Genomic DNA, 24,160 nt, shown 5'->3' on the forward strand with positions numbered 1-24,160 from the left:
TCGACAAAGAGGGAGGCTATTGTAAATGAAATTGAAACATGCTGGGTGTTCTTTCCTTAAAAAAACTCATCCTCCTGGTTGTGTTTGCAATTCACATATTGCAAAAGACATGAACACTCTATTCAAGTATTGTTGATCACACTTATCAAAAGCCATTTGGTTTAAAAAGAGAATGATCTTAAGCCATTTGATGCATGCAGACAGAATGATAGTCCTGATAAACATTTTTGTTCAGAAGCTATTCGGAGTGAAAAAGGTATTCTTCACAGAAAACTATTTTCTTTCCTCCAATCAATCCTTCAAATGTGAAATCAGAAGCATTGTGTCCTCAGGGTATTATTTAACTAAAGATTTAGAACTTAGAAGATTATCTGTCTCAGCTAATCAGAACTGATAATAAGTACCCACCATCACACTGAATTGGTTGACAAAATAGAAGGGCAAATGTACAATCGTTTGGTTTGCACTATTATATATACTCTAGGGCACAACTTGACGAAAACAAAATTCTGCTCTAAGAAGTCCTCTCTTTACTTTTTACATCAAAATCCTGCTCAAGCACATTAACCTATGACTTAGCTACACAAAGACACTACCTGCTCAAGCATATCATTCCACGCCTTTACATTAGCTAGGCAATGAGATATAAAAAGAGATAAGAAGCACTGCATTAAAATAAAAATAAATAAATATCCAATTGAATTATCTGGAAAATAAAATATAACGAGTATAAGTGGAACCATAACCTTGTTTATGGCATCACAAACAAGAGCATAAAAAAATTAAGAGTTAATGCTATTAGCTAATAGCAAGACAGGTTTAAAGGCCCAGTACAAAATGAACTAATTATCCATAGCATTTGATAATCACTTTTTTCTCCAACGGTTTTACTGTTGTGCACACTGAACTCTTGGGGCACCTGCTTCTTCTTCTTCTTCGTAAGCTTCATGTGCAGATTGTTGTTGCTTCCTTCTCAGTTCTTCCTCCATATTTACATTTTCTAGTATGGTTTCTTCACAATCATCAAGATCCATTTCTGTCAACCTTGGTCCGGAAGGTAGAATTGTTGTCAGGACTTTACATTGCTCTGTCGAAAAAAAGCCAGACTCTGGAAAATCCACTGAAAAGTGAATATACAGTTTGCCTTTCATAAAACTCTGATAAATGGGCATTCCTTCGTCATTGATGGCTTTAAATTGATCTGTAATGCACAAAAGAAAGCAGCTTTGCAATGAAAAAACCATAAAAGAGAGTATCTGCAAACAATGTTGAGAAATAAAAAACATTCTCTCTAGTATCATGAAATAAATGAGAGGAACATCTAGACTTCTACATGTACTATTTGAATCACTTTTCTTTGGAGTCAATGTCACAAACCTGGTTTCACAACCTCGCTAGGATCTGATCTAATCAATAGTTGTCGGTTATCGAGATGGGAAAGAACAAATTGGAAGCCACAAAGAGCCTCTGTAAGATTCAATGAATGTTCTACAAACAGGTCATCACCCTTTCTTTTAAACCTTGCATGTTCTTTAAGTTGCACCACAAATACTATATCACCCGTCACAGTATCAGGCTGCAAGATATATTGACCAAAAAACTGGTTTCAAATAGATTCTAGCTGTGGATACAAATTAACTTCAAAAACACATGGTTCCAAATCATTTTAGTTAGACAGAAATATGGCTTCAATAAATTCTGGGTGTGAATTTTTTTCTACTTACCGCCTCATCTGCTTCTCCAGGGAAAGTGATCTTCTGTCCATGTTGCATACCCTTGTCTATATGTACTTCTAAAGCCTTGTTTTGTTGGACGACCTTCTCTCCTTTACAGAGACCACACTTATCTTTCTCATTGATAATTTCTCCTACATTGATACAAAAAATGGAAGTTAGCATTAGACACGCCACTATATCGATTCATAACAGAGGTAAGTTAGCAAGAGGATATGGTTAACTCCACACCTACTTACTGAAAGGAAGACGTACCTGAACCTTTACACTCTGCACATACATGTTGCATCTGCTGTATCATACCAGGCCCTATTTGTCTGACAGAAACCTTCACACCAGACCCTTGACAACTAGCACATTTCATTGAAGCTCCACTTTTAGAGCCATTTCTGCAAAGGTTATTATGTCCAATAACATCAAAATGAAGTAGAGAATAAACAACAATAAAAGATAAGAGGATGGACGGAGAGGTGTATAGACATACCCTTTGCATTTAGAACAGAGTACATTCCTAGATAATGATAGCTTCTTTAACGATCCATTATATAGGTCTTCGAGGGACACCTTTAAAGGATGCACAAGATCGTCTCCACGCTTTTGTCTTCTACTACCTCGGCTACTACCCCCTATTTGACAGGTAAAGCAAAATTAAATAAAAGACCTGCGCTGTCTTAGTTTTTTATTCAAAAAGCATTGTTTAATCAGTCATTGAAGAATCAGCCACTCAAACAAATGAAGGAAAATTAAATAAAAAAATAGTACATCTTCATATTATTTACTTAAAAATGCATCAATTATTCGTTTTAAATAGTTATCACAAAACTAGCTCCACAACTGCCTCATATTGAACAGGGAAAGCGGAATTATATAAAAGATCTATATTGCCATTGTTTTTCTACTTAAAGAATATCAATCTCTCAGTTGAATCAGTTATTGCCAAAGTAGCTCAGCTACTAGTTAATAACATAAAGCAAATGAGCATTAAAAAGCTACAGAACTGCAGCTTTTATTCAAAAACATCAATGTAGTAAAAACATCAATGTAGCTATCACCTAGTTTTCTCAGAGACTCTGACTGTTACGTTTTGGGACCCTAATTTTGGAAATGATCAAAATCTCACTCTAGCTTACCCAAATTTTGGAACTGACACTAAATTCGGACAAGTTCCCAGAATGCCTCAAATTAATTTTTCCCATAATATTCAAAGCTCGAAAGTTAATTTACTTTGATTAAGGAAACATATTTGAAGCACTTGCTTCTAATTTACTTTAAATGTAAATCTCAACTTTGAAAATTTAAGATGATTGGTTGCTAATTAAAACTAGATGATGATTTGGTAGAAAAAACGTTGATGATTTGCAATCATAATTATAAAAAACCCAATTAAATTGAGGCCTTTTGGAAACTCAGTGAGCTAGAATGGTGTATCAGCGATTGTAATAACCTAGGGTGGCATTTTTATATTTATTCCTGAATTAAGAGAAAGACCAACCTCCGAAAGGACCCGCACCTCCACCTCCAAAGAAGGATTCAAAGATATCAAATGGATTGTGACCACCACTGCTGCCTCCTCCCATTCCTTCCTTAAGAGCATCCTCACCGTACTGATCATAAATCTCCTTCTTCTCAGGGTCACTCAAGACTTCATATGCTTGAGCCAACTCTTTGAACTGCAAGAAACATATGGTAGCAGAAAAAGAGATCATAGAAAGAAATATAGCACTGTGAACTGCTTAATGGAAAGGCTAAAAATAAGAGCGACTTCCTAAATGTAGAGAATAAATAACAGCAACTAAGAGAGAAACCTTGATAAGGCGGACAATGATAAGGCCAAAGCACAAGCATAGCAGAAAACAGAGAGACACATCTTGATGATATTCAGATATCATGCTCAACTACCAATATGTGTGTTATCTCTAATATGTAGAGGATATTCTATATCCTACCTAAATGAAGATAACAATGAGAGAGTTGTTGCAAACAAGTGAAGGTACTGACATATAGAGGAACCCTCTCCCTTATTGTCAAGAGTTGGTTCATTGAATATTCTCAGTGCTAACATACATACTTTGTCTTTGGAATACTCGTTTCTCTCACTCTGTCATACACACACACACACCACATAGACACACACCACATAGACACCTAATCTATCCACTGCGTGAGAACTATATGTTTAGTTCCCTTAATTATTTACGAATGAATTCCGGAAGAGAAGGACAAAAAATTAAATGGTTTTCACGAAATATAGATACCAAGTAGCAAGACAAAGACAAACAGAGAAAGTTGGATATGGAAGACCAGAAGATTAAACATACTGTTGATGAAAAGCATATAGAGACAATGCAGTAAATCACATGCATAACTATAAAAACAAATACAGATGACTGAGAAAGCCCTCAATGAGATGCAAAAAAGAAAATGCGAAAGGGAAAAACATTTTTAGGATATGGATAAACGATAAAGCTGTATGGAACCATGAAGGGAAGGCAAAAATGGTCAGTTTTTATGAAATGTAAATTTTTAAATGCCTTCTCAGAAAGAAGTATCATCTAGAAAAAGCTTGATGTAATGGAAAAAGATGAAGAACTCGAGAAGGAGATTTTTACAGATAACAGTGAGATACTCCCTATGAAAGATCACCACAAAAAATGTACAATAAGAAGGTGAAATATATGCAAAATTTACTTTTTCACAATGAATGACCAAAAGAATGCTAAAAGTAACAAATGAAAATGTCAAGAGAAAAAGCTTTTTACAAAATCTAGAAAATTGAACTTCCCGGAAGAATCCATGAAACACATAGAAGGAAAACGAACTTCTTACAGAAAAGAAATATAATATTGGAAAAAGAGATCCATTCGAAAAATCAAGGGCTTTGACGAAGTGCAAAGAACTTGACTTCTCATAAATGGACACTACACAGAAAACAAAACTGTTGAATCGTAGAGAAATGCCTTCACAGAAAAAAGAGATGACAGAAAATGCTTCACAAGGGGGGGAAAAGAACGGCAGAGCAGTTTCCTTTTCAAAATGAGATCACAAAAAAAAGAATACAAGAAGAGATGCACAAGCCAATAAATCACCTTCTCAGGAAAAGAGAAGAAAATCCTAAACGGGAGAGGTTTGTCACAAAATGCATGGAAATTACGTTATCTGCTTGATGAATACGAGCATAAATGAAACGCCTGGAAGGAAATGCGTAGTTTTGCTAAATGGTCGAGAAAACTAACCTTCTCAGGATCACCTCCTTTATCTGGATGATTCTTAATGGCAGCTTTCCGGTAAGCTTTCTTGAGCTCATCTGCAGAGGCACTTTTTGGAACGCCTAACACTTCATAGTATCTGTTATTATCACTCTTCTTAGGAACTCGTCCAAACATGTTGACAATGATTCAGAGATGAAGAAATGGTCAAATTAGGAATAGATCGTCAGCGAACTGATTATAGTTCTACTGTGTAGGAACGGAGATTCAGCCAGGGATTTCTCAGATATTTTTCTTGAAATCACTGAATCGTCTATAGTTCTATTGCGTGTAAATGCCTGATCATGGAGACAAAGTTCTTCTGTTAACTGTGTAGGGATCTACTATGTTGGCATAAACGGTCGATACAGAGAGGAATTCTTTAAGTGAAATATTTCGAGATATACGGTGTAGCGAAGGAGATCAAAAGCTTTCCCCGATTCTGAGAAGTCTTTCTGTGAGCTGTGGCACAGAGTTTTGCTACCGCGCGCGTGAGAAAGATCAGTCCAAAGCTTTTCCTGAGATAATCTGCGATCAGCGTAAGCTACGGCAGGAAAGCCAAGGAGATCGAACGATCGCGGCTGGAGAAGAAAAACACAGTAGAGAGAGAAAGGCACAAGTAGGAGTCGTCGAAGAAGAAGAAGACGAGAGAGAGAGAAGGTCAAATATGACTCTATGAGACCAAACATTTTACATTTCACGTGATACATGTGAAAGTGAGTAGAAATTCTGGAGATGTTGAAGAACTTTACTGATGAATATTGTGGTTGTGAGAGAAATTCGTGCAAGGATTGGGGTTGGTCAAATATGTGTCGAAAGCATAGTCGAATATGGTCAAAGGCAAAGAGAGCATTTGTATCAAAGTGTGATACTCAAGACTCACGAAAGAACTTGTTTAGGGCAAAGTGTGTGCATAGTTGACCACTCTCATCACTTGTGCCCCAACGCCCTGTCTCACATCACAAAATGCATGTGAGCTAAGTCACATGGAAGCAATGGTTCAAATGGCAGACAATGGGATAGGCTCTAACATGTATCGATTGATATGTATGGCTTCCCCGTTCTATAGAGAGAGAGAGAGAGATGGATGTAGCCCAGTTGGTAAGGTTGCCCAATGGAGACCAGGTGGTCATGGGTTCAACCCCTACATTCCGCAATGGCATCTAGTGAAATAGAGATATATATGAAGTATATAATAGAGAGGTGAAGAAATTGGGTTTCGAACCCAAGACACAAGCTAATTACGATAAAAAAAGAAGAATTTGGACCGTGTGTTATTGTCTCTCTAAAGAAACATTTGCAATGAGTCCCAACGGCAGCATCAATTTGCTTTTACTTTTAATTTGGGCGGGTGTCGACAAATCCCAACCATTTGTTCCTTACATACATATTTGTGGTCCTCCAAAGATGTGGTGGGTGTTATAATAAGAGTCCCCCAAAGTTCACAAGTTTCCACATCTCTTCTTCTTCTTCTTCTTTATTGGGATCCTCTCTCTATAAAGAAGTAGGTTGATCAAACAGACTCGTGCACACACAATTGTGATAGCAATAACCTGCCCCAAATTTTGAGAACATACATGAACGGAAGCACAAATAACTTGACCAACTTCACAAAGAATTGGAACCATCCAAAGAGGCCTACAACTTGGATGAGCATTTTTCAATATCTATGCACAAATTTCGAGGGCCCCAAAAATCTCCTTTGCTAACTATTTGAATCTTTTTCCACTTTCCATGCAAGGGAATTATATGGTATTATCATTATGGTCCCTTAAAATATATCTCCAAACAGTATCTGAGTTATAAATTCTGAGTTTTGTAATACAATACTACTTGTCTTAAAGCGTTTAAGTCAACCCCTCGCTAAGTTACTAATTTTCACAACTAGAAGGAGCATCATTTTATGAGGTCATGGAATCTTTTGGTTCATCAACTTTCTCGTCAATTGGTTTTCTTTGTCTATGAGAAACTAGAAACTAGTGAGAACATAAATCATCGATGTTCATGGCCCGTCCAATTCTACATATAACAAAAAATAAGTTAAAAGTGCACAAATGGGCTCTACATATGTACAAATAGTTGTGTACACAATATGTAAGTTGCATATATATAAGTCCATCATTTAAATTGTATACAAGTTTCCAGGGAATTTGCACTATATCCTAATTCTACATGGTTCCCTTTAGTTCACTTGTGCAGAATCAGTAGCATCAAGAAACATTGTAAAACTTCAAAGTAACGCAGCAGAACTCCAATTAAGGAGAGACTGATGTTTTATTTGCTTTACAGTATTAATCCATATATCAGAGCTTCCCTTTGAATTACCCGGTATCACATTCATTACTTGTATATTTTGCAATGTATATCTTGAAACTGTCAGAATGTTTTACACAAATCCACACAAAATGTGGCCTACCACAAAACAATGTGCCATTTCTAAAGAAAGCTCTATAACCATTACTTGCTAGCTCTTGAGAATTGATATTGGTCAAATAATAGTATGGTTTATAATGACCTCCAGAAAGAACTCATCTTAACATTTAGACACATTCTTTACAAAGGAGTTGTAGCGTCTGGAACTCTCTCACGGTTTGTAAGCTTGAACCGTTTCCTAAATTCCAATAATGATGACCTTTTCGGTGTCAGTAATTTTTGTTGCTGTCTTTGGATCTTCTTCATAGCGTGAAACCGACCACCACGAAAACCTAATCCGTACCTGAAACAAATATTAAACTTTGGGCATAACGTTAAAACAATGACACTATACTGCACAACTCAACCATTTCTACTAGCAACAAAGTTGGACTTTTACCCAATCACCAGTGTTGTTCCAGCTGTTGCAACACAAGACGTTAAACTAACACCTGGTTTTGTCAACGCTTTAACTTGTTGTTCTTCAAGACTATGAACAGTTGTCATCTGCACAGCATGAAAGAAAAACAGAGGAACAAATTCAGCTTGAGAGTTACAGTTTAACCCCAAGGGAGGAGCAAGAAAAAAAGGTTTCTTCAAGACTATGAACAATTTTCATCTGCAGAACATGAAAGAAAAACAGAGAGAACATATTCAGCTTGTGCGTTACAGTTTAAACTTTAACCCCAGAGGATCAAGAAAAAATGGTTATGAGACAAATCATGCGAGAGAGTGTTTGATGTTGTAGCCATCATCATTGCAGTGTATATTCTAAGAGCCACGTGCTAATACAATAACTTTTGTCAAAAGAAGAAGAAGAGAGGCCAACATAGCTTACAAGGTCTAAAAACATAATAAAGTAATTCTCATGCATACATAGAGAAATCAGCTAAAGTCTAGTGCTCACACAAAAGCCAAAGAAAACCTAAGGTACAGGCTTTAAGATAAAACAAGAGACGGGGAACAGCGTCACACAGGTGCTTACCACATGTTCTATTGTGTCTAACCGTGCTTCAACCTTTCTTTGGTGCAATTGCCGTGCTGCATATCCTGGAAGACAATGCACCATTAAAGCATAAGTCAAACTTCCTTATTGTGAATTTTTGTTGAAGATATCTATTAGTAAAAAGGAATAACACCATCATACTTCACCTTTATGCCTCAAAGCATCTAATATGGTATTATCCACATATGGAATGAACAAATGCATTGGGTAACTTTTTTTTATCCTTAACTATTTTGTAAAAGGAATAACATTATACTTTACATTCATGCTCAGAGAACTTAACATGGTATTATCCACAATGGAACTATGAAAACAAAGGCATTGGGTAATTTTATTTTTATCCTGAGCATTAGTACGACCATAGCAGGAAGGTAATAGCATACTTTATTATGCAGATGGCTGCTCTAGGTAAATATTAAAACTGAGAAGCGATGGTAGAGATCACAAGAATACCCATGTGAAGATGCTTCTAACATACAGAGGCAGGAAATTCCTCTAAAAAGGATATCTGACAGCCACTTGTGGATGGTTTCTCATCAATGCATTATCCATCTCCTGTCTCTCTATTCGGAGCACATGAGATCCCATTTCCATTAGTGCAATGGCACATTGCGTTAGTTTTGGATAGTTTGTGTACTTTGAATTCGGGATTGAATTATTTATAACAATATCAATATTGGTTATGAGGTATTTTCCAGAATGCTCACGTTCTGACCTACATGTGGGCGTTTTCCACTTCGTATGGAGAGTTTAATATGGGTAAATCAAGCTTCAGCTCATGTTCTCTTTTCTTTCTTTCCATAAAGTTTTATTTTGCACATCTCAAGGTTCTACTTCCCATTTTGCAAACCACTTTCTGATACCATTCACCTACTTAAAGTGAGAAATGCAAGCTTTTTCCACCCCTCATCAAGTCAATATCTAATCCTGGAAACCATGTCACTATTGTTGATGGCAACAGTATTATATGTTTCAACTTTCTACTATGCCACTATTGTTGTTGTCAATGACCATAATTTTCTCCACCGTGTGCCATTATTGTCATTATCAATAAACACAAAGTTGAATGTTTCGATTGTACGATTAAATATTTTCAATAACCAAACTATTGTACCAAGTGCATTCCTAAAGCCCAATGGCTATGGTAACCAAAACACCAAAAAAATAACATATTTCAGATTTTCTTCCATATCTCGATGGTACATCAGAAGAAAATGAAAAGCCATTGAATAAACGAATTTGAAAGGAAACTAAACATAGCAAAAAGATCAGTTGAATTTTTCCTTGGGGAAAAAAGGATCATTCCTTTTGAAAAGGAAATGTTCTGTGGAGGAAGATGCATATCATGTCAATATTTTATTTCTTTCATTTTTCACATTAAATGTGAGCCAATTGTCTAGCAGTACATGCAACAACAAAAAATTTGCATTCAAAAGATTCACTACATACCTGTCCAAGCAGCCCCTGCCGAAGCCAAAGATGCAGCAAGTGTTAAGACAACTTTGTGCCTCTCAAACACATCCTGTATAAACGAACAAAAATCAACTCTTTCCTTTCATTATGTAGCAAAACACAAAAGACAAGGAGAAATGAATAATATGAAAAAGAACTGAGAAATAAAACTCAATAGAAGAAGAAAAAAAATGATGAAAGACACAAGAAATGGAAGAAAGACTGGAGAATGCAAGAAAGGCATTTCGATGTAGAAAAAGAGAAACACAAAAACAAAAAGAAGAAGATAAGCGGACCTTGATGAATAAGGAAAATGAGAGAAGTTAAATAGAAAAAGAAGAAGATGAGAGTGCATTGACAGACCAAAGAGCGAAAGAAGAAATGGAAGAAAAAACGAGGAGAAAAACAAAATGGCGAAAGAAGTACAAAGAAGAAACAAACAACCACAAAAAAGAAGAGGAGGAGGAAGGAAGATACCTTGATGGAGAAGTAAGTGTCAGAGACAGCATTGAAGCTCTGTGAGGATTTAGATCTCAACCTTTCAACGATGGAACGGTATATTCCGTGCAGAGAAGTAGAGGAAGGATTAGGGTTTAACGAAGGGATCCATCGAGCAGACGATCGCCCACACGACATGGACGTCTGCGTGTTAATCCACCCCTATTCTGATCTCTCTTCACTTCTCTTATAGTCGCTGTTCTGCACACAATTTTGGAGAGAGAAAGAAAGAAGATATATGAGGAGAGAGAGAGAGAGAGAGAGAGAGAGGAAATGTAAGTAGTGTTTTTTACACACATTTTATTAATATAATTGTGTGTTTTCACCAAGAGAGAGAGAGAGAGAGAGAGAGGAAAAAAGAAGGCTTGTTTGGTTGGAGAAGGAGAATACATCACTCTCTCCCTCTCAAAATATGTAATGTGTTTCATTACGGATTTATTATTAGTAATCGAGTCCTGAACGCTATAGATCTTGTTGTTTTATTATGCTTGGTTACACATAATAGACATTGAGATTCATAATAGAAAGAAAGAAAGGAAGAAAGATGTATTGATGTCTTTTAAGAGAAGCATATTGTGTGACCAAATCTTATGGAAAACACTCTCGAGATATCGGCATTGTTCGAGTAAATATATGAAATGCATATATGTATGTACTATCGTGTGCTTGTCCTTTTTTATTCCCCCCTCCATCTAAATATATCTCTTCTTGATCCTATTAAGACACATAAGGACATAGATAGTGACACCTACACATGCAGAAACCTTGGCAATCACTCACAATCCAACATAGTCAAAAAGACCGGAACATGATTTGAATTTTCCATGACATACATTACTACAACGATCAAACCCCAATTAGCATAACATGAACGAAATCTTTGAACGTATGTTAATATTGGAATATCACCCTCTCAATCTACATTTTCTCTATGACACGCTTCATGATTATGATTTCCAAATGTAGCTAGTAGACTTTTTCCCCAAAAATAGCTAGTAGTTTTATATCAAACGTCCAAGCCTTTTGTCGTGATTTATTGTCTTTTAGATGTATTTCTAGAGAGATTAGACATTCATTTAATATATGTCATGTTTTTGTTTGTTTCATTGGCCCTTTCACCTTGATTAACTTTAAAAACTTAGACTGGCCCTTTGGATTTTTCTACATTGGTTATTAGATGGTGATTTATATTTCCTATCACATGTTGAATGTGGAAAAATAGATATTGCAAGCACAAGCACAAGTAACATTTATGGAAATTCTAAATGAGTTGTTGTGACTTTTTGATGGGTTTGGTTAAAGTGTCATGTATCCTTCATTGTACGAACCAAAACACGTCTGGATAAATAGTTATGCTATTCAAACTATACACGTGCTGTTATCAAAAGTAAAAGGTGCACTATGGATGCATTTTAAATATGAGCAAGTCTTCTAAACATAAGTGCATCCTTTAGGATATGAACCAAATTTACAACGGTTTGGAATATTAAATAAATGCATCAAGACATTATGAGGCAATGGAGACTTTCGAATGCATATGCCACATATGGTTGCATAACATCATACTGAATAAACAATGCAATGCTTTAACATGCTTCCGTAATGATTTATAGAAGGAGAGAATAAATGATAGATATCATTCCTAGAGAAAAAGAGCAAACCAATAAATGAATGAGACCTTTACATGAGAAAGAATAGGTAAGGAACAAAGGTATGAAATCATTCATTATTCAAAGACAAAAGTAGAAATTTCTGGCTTCCTTAAAAAAACCACCACGCCATAGATGGCTAAACCCAAGTAGGAACAAAATGAATTTAGCTGGAGGAACGAGGATTTTACAACTTTAACTAGGCATTGGGAAAATGCCCAAAAATATGCAGTAATTTAAGGGGTCTACCCATATGCATGAATAATAAAACAAATCACAAGGACAACAAAAAATTGACAATATTTGAATAAATATTTAGCTTCAGAGGACTAGCAGCTTTTCTAGTGGTTCAGCCTCATGCCCTTCTAGCCACTAGTTGAGGTTCAACCCCAGCCTTTGTCCTTGGCTGCTACAAATGGCAATCTACCCCAGTTTAGATCATGATACAAACAGTATTACACACTGTTTAAAGTTAATTATATCCTGTTTATAAGATAAGGAGCTGATTGCAAAGTAAAATTACAATTTTTTTGCTTTCCCAAGTAAATTTGATCAAGAGAAATCACACAAAAAAGAAGGTATGCCATCTCTCTTTGAAGCCTTTTATATATCTTCTTCTTCTTCTTCATCTTTCAGCCTTCTTTAATAGGGTTCCAAGTGTCTGACTGTGAGTGCGCGGTGGTCGACTCCCTTTCTTGTTTATATCATTCCACACCTTGCTTTTGTTTCCAGCCTCGGCTTTATTTGGATTTTTCTCTCTTCTTTTAGAATGAGTACCTTCGAGTTCATTCGGGCAACCATTATCACTATCCTCCGAATGCTGAGATGGTCTGTGATAAAGCGGTCCTCGAGAACTTCGACGACCCGTGGGTGGATGAGTGTCTTTACGTTTTTGGCCTATAGAATGTTGCCCATGCATATCATTATCACTTGTTTTAGGAGGAAACGTAGTAGGTGTTCCATTAAGCTTATTCTGCTGTTTGGGAGTTGGAACCTCTACTGCTTTATCATCATCAACCACACTGCCAACCTTTGATGCTACCTTTGGGCTCTTGCCTCTTACATTGTTTTGTAGGTCGCTTTTGAGCTCACTTCTTGGGTCATGACCGAGGACCAGGGAGGATTGATGATCCTCTCTCTTTCTCTCCTGTAATGTGACCCGCACCCCATCTAGCTTCTTTATATCTTCCTTCTTCAAACCAATTTGCGGTAACAACTTTTCCCTGGAGCTTCTGCACTCCAAAGACTCAATATCTTTACTTAGACTTAACACTTTGGGTCCCCCCACTATAGCATGCCTAGAGCAGCTACTCGCCCCATTCTCTGTATTGCTAAAAGTTCTATTTACATCATCTTCCCGATATGTATTCGAGCTCTCCACAGTCTTCTCCTTAGGTGCAAAGCTCAGTAATATTGCAGCAGCAAGGCTATCACTATCAGAAATATGTGGTAGATTATCGCTCCATTCATCTATGGAAACCTCTTCCTTGCTCTCAATAACCATGGGCTTTACAAAAGGAAGAATGGGAAGATTTTCGTAATCATCAGATGCTGTAATAGCAATTGATTTCCTCTTATGAGAGCTTACGCTAGAAGTGTCGTTCACCTGGCTTTCTAGTTCTCTAGAGGGGCATTCTTGATCTTGTTTGATAATGCAAGGTGTTTCCGTGCTTGTGGACTGCATAGAGACTGCTGTGTGCATTGTCAGCTGACTGCATGAGCTCAAATCTGAAGCTTGACTGACTTTTGCTTGGGCATTTTCATCCTTCCTACAACTTCCACTAAGAAGAGCACTTGGTATAATACAATCACCTGAAATGAAAAAGGAAACAAGAAAGTTGATGAGGTGGAGAAAAGTCTTGAAGGTAGTATTACATTCTGTTATAGTACAATTGGTTGGTATTAACTCCTATTATAGGCTTAAGTTTCCACTTTTGGACTTGGATGTCCACAGCTTTGATATGTGGTCTTTGAGAATAATAGAAATTAGCAGCACGTTTTAAGAGAAGTATCTTGAAGATATTTGTACAGTCAATCAGTTACTATTAGATCCCATAATACGCTGACTCTTGTTTAACTTCTTGAACTTTGAGTCACTGGATCTTTTAAGCCTTGTATCAGGAAGAAATGGTAAAACCTTTGGGGTCCCTAGGTTTGGATTTCTTTAGTAAGTAATAAAAATACACACTAAATATTTTGCGACAAAAAGAATCAAAATTATCACCCTACATCTGAATAAGAGATTAATGTTTTTCCCATTTTAGGGTACCCTAGGGGTGCCTGGGTGTGGATCTTCTCTGTATTGTCTTTTTAAGTAATACCAAATCATAAAGAAAAAAAACAAATGCAAAACTAATAGACTACATCAGAGGAAGACAATGATGTTTTCCCCATTTTGGCATCTCAACTCATGTCTATCGTGAACCTTACTTTTGGGCTGCAAGCTTTCTCCACATTGTTTCACCTCAAGCACATCCCTCATCTGCACCAAATTTGCCACATGATCCTTCCCTTCACAGCTTTTCAAATGTAGATTTGGGTGTACATTATCAACAAGATTGCGTGGACAACCTCCACAAACTTCAACCCTTCCCTTCGACATAGGAGCCATATCTAGCACACCTTCTGTCCCTTCTAAACTTGTGCTTGGAACTTGTTCACTATAGCTGTGAGACTTGTTGTTAACTGTCATGCTTCCTTTGTGCATATCCTCCTTGATTGGTATCAGATTGCTTCCTTGACCCGATAGCGGAAGGCCTTGATTGTCTTCATTGACCAGTTGAAGTGTTCCACTTGTAACACAAGCAATGTTTCCTTCCTTGTGGCATGTGGATTGCTCATTTTTCTCTATCTCATCTTCCCGAAGAACGTCCATCTTTGTTTGGTTGACATGTTGAGACTCAGATTTATTTGTTTCAGCAAGCAAACCAGCAGGATTGTGTTCATTGGCTGATAAGTCTTCTTCTGTGCTTGCACCATGTTGTGCTGCACAGGAAGAAGAATCCGAAGTATGGCCTACAATGAGAGAATTTACTTCTTCCTTGGTAATTTTTAAAGAGAGATCTTCCTTCATATTTTTTGATATCAGATCTTTCTGGATATGTGATGCTGGCGCCATATGCGCTGCCAAAACATTTGGTTGCAAAGATGCTGCTAATGCTACAATATCAGCCTCTTCTTCATGTATCAATTCTTTCCCCTTTACTTCTTCTCTCTGGATGCAACGTTTCTTCTCTTGACAATTTGGCAGATCCTGAGTGGAATCCTTCTTGGAGCAGTCAGATGGCTTTCTTTGACAAGCCTTTTCCTTCAGCTGGCCATCAGGTGAAACTAACTTCAAATCAATCCCATCAGCCTCGTCCTTCAATATAAGCTTTGAAGGCTTCTTGGAAGGGAACTTTTGAATTATTTGTGTAGAGCTAGGATAATAATTTCCAATGCCTGACATGTTCCAAGGACCTTTTCCTTCGTTTTGACTAATCGGTAAACCACCCACCTGGAGTCCAATTTGTGATGCATCACTAGCGTGAGCGCCATAGATCCCCTGTAGATATAACCCTCCATGTGTATTATTTTGTGATGGTTGCAACCATGATGTCTGGTTTACATTTGTAAAAGGTTGTCCAAACATGGATTGTGGCTGGTAATGCTGAAATTGCATAACCGAATTCTCCTGATACCAAATATTCCTTTCCGGCTCTTTATGTTTTCCTTTTGACTCCCCAGCAGGGACTAGACCAGAAAATTGGCTTCCTGGTAAACAAGTTTCTGATGTGAAAGATAATAATGGTTTCTTTGGTGTTTCTAGTGAATTAGCTAATTGCCCAACTAAACCTGCCGATGGTTTTATCCAGTTTCCAACAGAATTTGAGGTAGCTTCTGTACGTAACTGTCTTGTGCCTGGCTGTCCCAATACAAGATTTTGAAGACCCTGATGGAAACCATTTTGTTGATGGTAATCCTCGAGAAACCCTTCAGATATAACATGAGACGGCGCCAACTTCTCTTGTTTCTGAAGTGAAAAATCAGAACTCAACAATTTTGTACTACCATCGGATCCCTGGTGCCAAACATTCAGCAAGCAGCAATGTTTTGGTTTAACATATCACAATATGCGTAGAAAAAGAGCTATATTTGAGCAATCTTATGGAGAGGAAAAATGACCTGATAAAACCAGTGTGTGTCATTCCCAATTGCTCGGCACACCAAATCCACATGAGATTCATTTTGCAATGATGTTGACTTGCCAACTCCAGGTACAGGCTGCACATTTGTACCTCCAAAAGCAAGGTGTTTACCATCAAGCTCATGAAGATTTTCAGCTGAATTCAGCAGAAACTTGGATTCTTGTGATGATTTTGGTGAGGGTAAAGAAGCTATACAGCTAGAATATGAATCATCTTTTGCAGAAACATTCTTTCCCCCTGCAAGTGAGTTACCATAGTTGGAGCTTGAATAGTGTTTGAGGTTTTCTTGACAAGATCTTGGGGAAACAGACTCTCTTGGCTGTAGAACTACATTCTCTGGTTTGTCTGTTTCATCATCAGTGTCATCTTCAGGTAGCTGTTCAAGGTCTATCACCTTTTTCCTTGATGAGCTGTTTGTGTTCTTCAAGTCTACTTTCGCAGCAATTCCTTCACCTCCTTGCTGCTTCAAGGAATCATCTGTGCCTTTTGTTGTGTTTTCCAAGTCCGAAAATGGTCTCAACTTGATAGGTTTTAGTGATTCAGTAACTACTACTTTTGGTGTAGGTTTTGACTCCCAAAAGTTCATTTTTTGCTTTAAATTTTCATGGTGCTCAGGCAGACTCTGCATACTATGGGGAGTTGATTGAGAAACCCCAAAGTAAAATGTTGATTTTTCTCCATCCTTTGCTTTGTGCATTAATGATTTCTGGACTTCATATAGCTTATGAAGGTCATGCACCTGTTAAATAGATCTCTCTCTCTCTCTCTCTCTCTCTCTCTCTCTCTCTCTCTCTCTCTCTCTCAAGGAATCCTCTATTATAAGTGCCATTCTAGGGCAATGGAGATGAGCATCCCTCTCTCTAAAGAACAGGTACATATATAGAAATACAGATAGATTTAGAAACATACATAGATCATGGATGGGAGGGAATTCGAATATAGCCCAATCAGGGCTATCCCTTTTACTTGCTACATTACATGATGGATCAGAAGTCCAAAGGACGTGTATATAGTTATCATATGTCTATAAACGCACAACCTTAGCCAAAATGTGCATACACATCAATTGTTCTTTCTATCACTGCTTGCATAAGCATACCAACCCAGAGTGGCACTCAAATCTTTGCCCTGGTTTTCAACGCTTGATATACCCGTTGTCAAATCCTTGAATATAATGGTTAAGACGTAACATTTCACAGAGTTACAATATTTGGTAGCCTTCTTGCATGAATTTGTTAAAATGACATGACATATTGAAACTCTAGTTTTACTGTGTAAAGACTGTCTAGCATAAATTCTGTCTTCTATACCCTATCTCTTGCGTGTGTTTCAAGTGAGTATCTGGATTTCCTGCTCAAGAGAAAGTTGTGTCCATTTTTTTTAGAATGTGTCTGGATGGTAGAGGGATTGTTAATCCAGCATAAAGCAAAATAGATGTGCTCATAAGACATATCACACCATTTGTCCCAATGTGATTTGGTCTGTTTCATGCCTATTTTTGCAATTGCACAAAGAGATTAGTATCAAAAGACAATGGACAGCTATAACCTTCAAGCTAACCTGCTCTTTAAATGTCTTCTCATGTTCCAACATGATCTCTCTCACAGAAGTTCTATTCATTATTGTAATATGTTTCATGACTTCATTATTCATCATAATCTGATGTCGTTCCATTGTTTGAGCACCAAAGTTGTCCATATTTTCAGTACTTGAACCAGACATCGATATGCTTAAAGTCTTCTTTTAATTTCCATGGAAGTTGTTGACCAACTGCAAAAGAAAAGCAATGCAAAAAAAACTAAGCAAGGTGTACGAGATTTCATTTTGAGAATTGCAAGCATCCGATTGACAGGCTTATCTCTACCCTTAATTTAATTCCTAACCATATATTGAAAGTTTAGTTGTTACTGCCTATTTTTAACACAATGCAATCAAATCAAATTTATTGGGGCACACCTACTTAGATGGATAACGAGATGGGGTTTCTGTCCTAAGGTAAACCATGTGGTATGAGTGCCACTAAGCTAATAAAATGATGATACTCAAGGATTGAAAAGAATGGTAGATTCTCTATTTCTGGTTTGGATATGCTACATAAGCCTCTGGTTGAGTGGGAAAATTAATGCTCATTCCTACAGATTACACCACATGTGCGACTAGTGCTATATGCACATAATGGATGATCAAAATGAACACTACCATTAATGTGGAGGCAATTGATAAATTTGAGAGACAACGTAAATAGAATAGGGACAAGAATAGCACACACGAATGTGTAGCCTTTATAAACAGATAAGCCCTATGTAGATTCAAATTGTGGCTAGGAAAAGGCATTCCAATACTTAATGGATCTATTCTAGCTTTTATTAACCCCTAAAAAGACTGTCTCCATCCGGCCCAGGCAATGCCCAGCCAAACCAAATCATAGTCATGCCCACACTATGACAAGGCAAAGTCCATCCAATATCTAATGAGCATATTCTTGCCTTGATTAACCCTCAATAATGTAGCTATGTGGAGTATGCACTGTAGTTCTATGTCCAGATCATATCCATTTGGACCAAGATTGTGTCCACCATTGACAGTCCAATAGCTAATACGTTTATTCCAGTCTTAGTGAAATCCTTACCATGTAATTATGTGCATCTTCAGAGCATATTGGGATAAATCCTAGGTCTATGTCCAGGCCGATTTTCTGGGTATATAAATGTTAACTATTAGCTAATTTAACCTTAATAATGTTGTGATTATGTACAAACTCATGAGGAAATGCACAAATCCTAGGTCTATGTTCAAAATATGGTCATCCAGACCCACAAAAAAAGCTAATAAGCTTACTCTAAACTTAATTAACTATTAAATTATGGTAGTTATGTGCATGATAATAATATATTGGTATAAATCTATTTTTAAGATGTATGATGAGACCATACCTCCTTAATTTAACCTTCATATGATCTATTTATGTGTGTGAGCATAACGTATGAGATAGATGTACTATGTACTAGCCCTAAAAAAACAAGCTTTATCATCTTGAAAATCGTATATTTATTCCACTTCCATGAGAAGCTGTTCTATCTTGTCTGTATTCTCGATGAATTTTGTGACGAATTGACCAATGAAATCCATATGAAAACACATACATACTAAATACACAGAATCGAGGGATATTAATGAAAACAGAAAACCCGAAAACACAGAGAGAGATACCTGATGAAATTGAAGGCAAATGTAAACATATACAAATATATATTTATATAGATTTCTATAGATTTTTCGCAGCTCCTAGATCTGTCTCAGCAAACCCTGGTCAAACGCTTCATTCTCTTCTTGAGATGTCACAAGAACCCAATGGGTAGTTGGATCAGCGTATAACCAGAATCTATGGTGACTCATTAACAAGGTCAGAGAATTATGCAGGATTTGCATGCTATTTGGGGTTAAAATCTGATAGGTCTGCAAAGGAAAGGGAGAAAGGGAAGAAAGAGGATCTGTAGTGGTGGGGCATATGATGGACACCTGACTGAATGTTTTCGGCTTTTCTCACTAGATTTTCCCTATACCCTCTCTCTCTCTCTCTCTCTCTCTCTCTCTCTCTCTCTAGTAGGGAGAAAGACCCCTTCGCGTGTGTGCGTGCGTGAGTGAGTAGAGAGAGAGGGGGGGGGGGGGGTATGTATAGGGAAAATCAATTTAATCGGATGGCTACATTGGGTTTGGTAACGGTCAAGGATGCTATGTTGGTGTCACAAAGAAGATTAATGGCCTTTCGAGATCAACATTTCGTATTCTAAGAGATTATACCTTTATACTGGGATAAGTTGCAAGAAATAATGTCTTCGTATGAGCCAAATCCTGATTTAGATGGGGGATCTCAAGAACTTGATTGGATGTTTGTTGGAAATAAGAGATTGACTATGATTTCAATAAGTGTTGCTTATTACAAGTTAATTGACAAACATAAGTGGTTGGAAGAAAGTGTTATAAAGATGTGGGGTTTTTGTAAGCCCATTACTTGGTGGTTTCATGTGATCAAGGCAAGTTGGTGTTCTCGATTGATGCTATGAGCTAAGGTATATATTTGGAGAGTTATGGTTGGAGCTTTACCATTGGGGGATGCATTAAAAAAAAGAAACATTACTAAAGGATCATGTTTCTTTTGTTTGGTGGAATTGGAACATAGTAGGCATCGATTTAGAGGTGTATCAATTTAGTGTGGATGTCTCTAATTGGAGTAAGCATATATTCCTTCGGTTGGGTTTTTGCACATATGGAGAACAATGAACCGATGCCTCATTTCCAAATTATTTTTGAGTTCTTGAGGTATTTGGGGCAATGGTTTAGTTTAATGCCCACATTAGTGCCAATGTCTTCATGGGTTGTGCTATGTAGAACAAATACTTAACAACTCTCCACCAATGTTATATGATGTTATAGGAGATGAACTCATCTACTCTATCATAGAGCTTTCACCCCATGCTTAGCCGCATGGCTTCTATTGTTGAACTAATTTGTTCCACGAAATTCATTGTCTTTAGAGCTTTAAGTCAAAATGGCCATCCCAAGGTGAAAGCCTTTTTGTAAGCAAGCTAAAAGTAATTTTTGTGGTTAGTTATTACTTTATGGTAAAATCTCTCAATGTGAAAATAATGCACTTACATATGTGTTCACTCTTATTGGGGAAATTTTGAGTATGGCATTCACATTATCATGTCCATCTAACAAAGTCATCATATTTCTCATGGATTACCTTATACGTAGAGCATGCGATGAGTAAGTGATATTGATTCTCCGATAGGTTTTCATTGCATATCTTCATGTTTGTGTGATGATGCCATGATGCTACCTCAACACCTAATTTGTGTGAGCAAGTACAAAGAAGTGTTAAGACTCTCCGAGAGCCAATGCTCGTGGGGGTAGTGAGATGTGATTGGATACATATTATAATATGACATTTTCCCCCTTGTGTTGGGGCCAATATCGGGGTTAATATTTGCAATATAATATTCCAATTTTCAAATTTTAGCATTGTGCTACTTCATTCTTGATACCACTTCTATCCTCTGATTCACAACATCACCTGAGGGCTCCAATAGATTTTTTACTCTCATTTCTTAAACCATTTCATCATGTCAAGCACCTAACCAAATAATAATCAATTCTGGGAGAGAGAGTTGTAACTAAGCATACAAAAGTCAAGAAAATTAAAGATTAAAGAAGTCGAGCTAAAGAGGCACGAAAGCTACTTTTTATAACTAATTTACAAAAGGATTTCACAATTTACATTAGGGTAGAGATTACGATTAAAGCTCTACAATAAGAGCAACGATCATAGCATAGGTACTAAACCATACCACTCTCTAGTTTCGGGCAGATGGAGGGTTTGCTAAGAACAACATATTGTTGCCAAATCTCTCAAAGTGGAGAACAATGATGACAAATAATTAATATGCAATTATAAACATTTGAATTTGAACTTAACACGTACTAAACCTTTGGCATGAGATGAATTAAAATGTGTGCCCTGACTTCAAATTAATCTTACTAGATTCATAAATCACAATAGTCTATGCTCAGGCAATAAAAAAGGATAATAATTAGGCTCTTATATAGCCAACTACAAACCAAACACTTGACTAGCAAGCAGTTCATGCCAAATCCTTTTTGTTTGTAGTATGTACTACTAATATGCCACATATCAATTGTGTCCTTTTATCATTGTCACTACTTTACATCTAAAAGAAAAGAAAAAGAGAAAACCATGACATTTGAAACCTAGTACAAAGTGGATAGAAATTGTGAAAATAACAAATTAACTAAGGTGGAAATTCCCAACATAAATTATACACGAGTGTGTCTATATATAAATGAATTTGGTCTATGTTGAAATGTGATTGTGACAAAAGAAATATAATATTTACATGGTAATGGTGCAAATAAAACGTTTTACAAGCAATTACATCATGTGCGTCTTAAAATTTTGATGTTATGATCTAAATGTTGTTATTTAAGTATGACAATTTGATTTACTAAGTTACAATGAGATTCCTTTCTTATATAAAGTGAAGTATAGAGTATGATAGACCATAGTAAATCTCATAGATTGATCTATTTTGAAACATGTTTCTTAATTTTTAAATGGTCTCTTGCATGAGGTATGTATATGGCTTTAGAGTACATATATAAATGAGGGATAGTGATGTGGGTAGATATTAAGGGTGAACTACATTATTATGAAAAAGAAAAGGTTAACTTTGCATTGTATACAAGAGGTCAATATGTTGAGGAAATGTCGTCAGGTGTGTTTATTAATTCAGTATAGGATGGTGTGGTTTGGGAGACAATTAGCCCAATAGTTGTATGGGTTTTGTGGACTAGTAGATGTCGAAAGATATTTCAGGAAATTCAATGGAATGTTGTGGATGTAGTCAAGGAGATTTGGTTGATTTTGGTGCATACACTAAAAGGAGAATACGATGCTATCAAGGGGGATTCAAAAGTAGTATTTCAAAAGCAAGAGGTTTTTAAGAAGAGATGGGAAAGGCTGAATTTCTTCTTCATGTTTAATGGTTGTATACATTGAAGGTACAACCACCTCTCTGGGTATTTCTGTCACCCACATGAGGCACGTGGCCATGTACAAGCAATTGATAAGGGAAAGGAAGTTCATGAGGAGATCATGGACAAAGGATTGCTAGAAAAACATGTTGTATTGTACTTATGGAAGTGTTCATGTATCATTTAAATCACTTTAGACATAATATAAACCATTGTTGGAAAAAAATAAATTTGTCAAATGGTTTCCATAGAACTATAATTACTTCTATAAATTTATATGAGATAACATGGTTCAGGATATAATACAAGGACAAGATATTTACTATTTTTTACACAAAAAAGGAACATAACCAATTATTCTCTTTTTTATATGCTTTACAATACCTACTAAGAGTTTTCTATGTGAAACCCAAACATGAATCATGATTTAGAACAAGCATGTTATGAGCTACAAGTAAAATAAATAAATATGGGATTTAAAATCTAAAACAAAGTAGATTCTATAAAGGAGAAAGGAACAAAGTATTACAATAACCTATAACGCCTATAAAGTGGATACAACTTTTCAAGGGTAATCACATTTGGTGAACGGTCAAAAGTGAGTGTGGTAGAAGGATAATACTTTGGTGTAGAGTAAAACCACTCCACCTTCTCAAAAACCACCTATAAAATACACCTTTGATCCATATGGCATGAAGCTCCAAACATTATAGTTGTTGCCGTTGAGTGTCACCCTATATGTTATCCAAATCATAAGACTACTTACCAATCACCATATTTTAGCTTTACCAATTGCCATTTGAGGATTTAGGGGTATAATAGTTTATTTCATTAGACCATGTCTTAGAGACAAAGTATGCAACTCCTCATGTTCATATAACGTTGGTTGCCCTTGTACAATTGCCCATACTATTGGCCCCCACGTATACACAGTTTGAGGATCTATTTGTTTTTAAGATTATTTTCTAGATATCCATCACAAAAACACAACTCCACAAATATTGCTTTGCAGTCTCCACTGAATGCATTAAAAATGACACATACTTTCTACATTCACTCCTTTTCGCCATTCATTAACGGTATAACTCTATGAATCAAAAACCATATAAAACAAACAGATTTTCTACTGACCATTTCCAAACTTGCTTGAGTTGTTGTGGAGAGATTGCACTGCGTTGTCGTGAAGAAAACCGCCCACAAGAGGAATCGGAGGACAAGGCGTGGGAAACGACTCTACACACACACGCGCGCCAAGAAGTACCTAAGGACGAAGTAGGTACATACGAGGATCCTAGGTGGGTAGATTCGGTTGGTATGCAGTTAATGCCAAACGGCCTCTTGACGGGCTATAAAAGGAAGAGGAAGAATAGAAGTGGGCATCTCCCGCGGAGAGGACGAAGTGCTGCCGAACCGATTTCGGAGC

The 24,160-nt window shown here is 36.8% G+C and overlaps 3 protein-coding genes across 5 annotated transcripts; all 3 read right to left on the reverse strand.

Annotated features, from left to right (window-relative positions):
* Positions 1-676: 676 nt before the first annotated feature.
* On the reverse strand, positions 677-5,617 carry LOC147869669 (dnaJ protein homolog 2-like). The gene is made up of 7 exons (XM_087331803.1): positions 4,967-5,617; positions 3,226-3,403; positions 2,218-2,359; positions 1,989-2,122; positions 1,725-1,867; positions 1,378-1,576; positions 677-1,201 (listed from the first exon to the last, which is right to left on the reverse strand). The coding sequence occupies exons 1-7, from the start codon at positions 5,114-5,116 to the stop codon at positions 888-890; spliced, it is 1,260 nt and encodes a 419-aa protein (XP_087187929.1). The 5' UTR covers positions 5,117-5,617; the 3' UTR covers positions 677-887.
* Positions 5,618-7,281: 1,664 nt separating this feature from the next.
* On the reverse strand, positions 7,282-10,584 carry LOC147869670 (uncharacterized). Its single transcript, XM_087331804.1, has 5 exons — positions 10,326-10,584; positions 9,846-9,918; positions 8,376-8,440; positions 7,791-7,897; positions 7,282-7,694 (listed from the first exon to the last, which is right to left on the reverse strand). The coding sequence occupies exons 1-5, from the start codon at positions 10,482-10,484 to the stop codon at positions 7,532-7,534; spliced, it is 567 nt and encodes a 188-aa protein (XP_087187930.1). The 5' UTR covers positions 10,485-10,584; the 3' UTR covers positions 7,282-7,531.
* Positions 10,585-12,129: 1,545 nt separating this feature from the next.
* On the reverse strand, positions 12,130-19,503 carry LOC147869671 (uncharacterized). Of its 3 annotated transcripts, none has more exons than XM_087331806.1 (5): positions 19,383-19,503; positions 17,743-17,940; positions 16,160-16,921; positions 14,426-16,055; positions 12,130-13,807 (listed from the first exon to the last, which is right to left on the reverse strand). In XM_087331806.1, exons 2-5 carry the CDS (start codon positions 17,902-17,904, stop codon positions 12,621-12,623), a joined length of 3,741 nt encoding a protein of 1,246 aa, XP_087187932.1. In that variant the 5' UTR covers positions 17,905-17,940; positions 19,383-19,503; the 3' UTR covers positions 12,130-12,620. The 3 variants fall into 3 exon arrangements, with proteins under 3 accessions (XP_087187932.1, XP_087187933.1, XP_087187931.1); XM_087331807.1 differs by having other exon boundaries at positions 14,426-16,007; positions 17,743-17,952; positions 19,393-19,488; XM_087331805.1 differs by having other exon boundaries at positions 17,743-17,952; positions 19,393-19,488.
* Positions 19,504-24,160: the final 4,657 nt, after the last annotated feature.

Source organism: Azolla caroliniana, unplaced genomic scaffold, assembly GCF_043228905.1.
Source record: "Azolla caroliniana isolate FFs.n. ecotype wild unplaced genomic scaffold, voAzoCaro1.0.p SCAF_1, whole genome shotgun sequence".
NCBI lineage: Eukaryota > Viridiplantae > Streptophyta > Polypodiopsida > Salviniales > Salviniaceae > Azolla > Azolla caroliniana.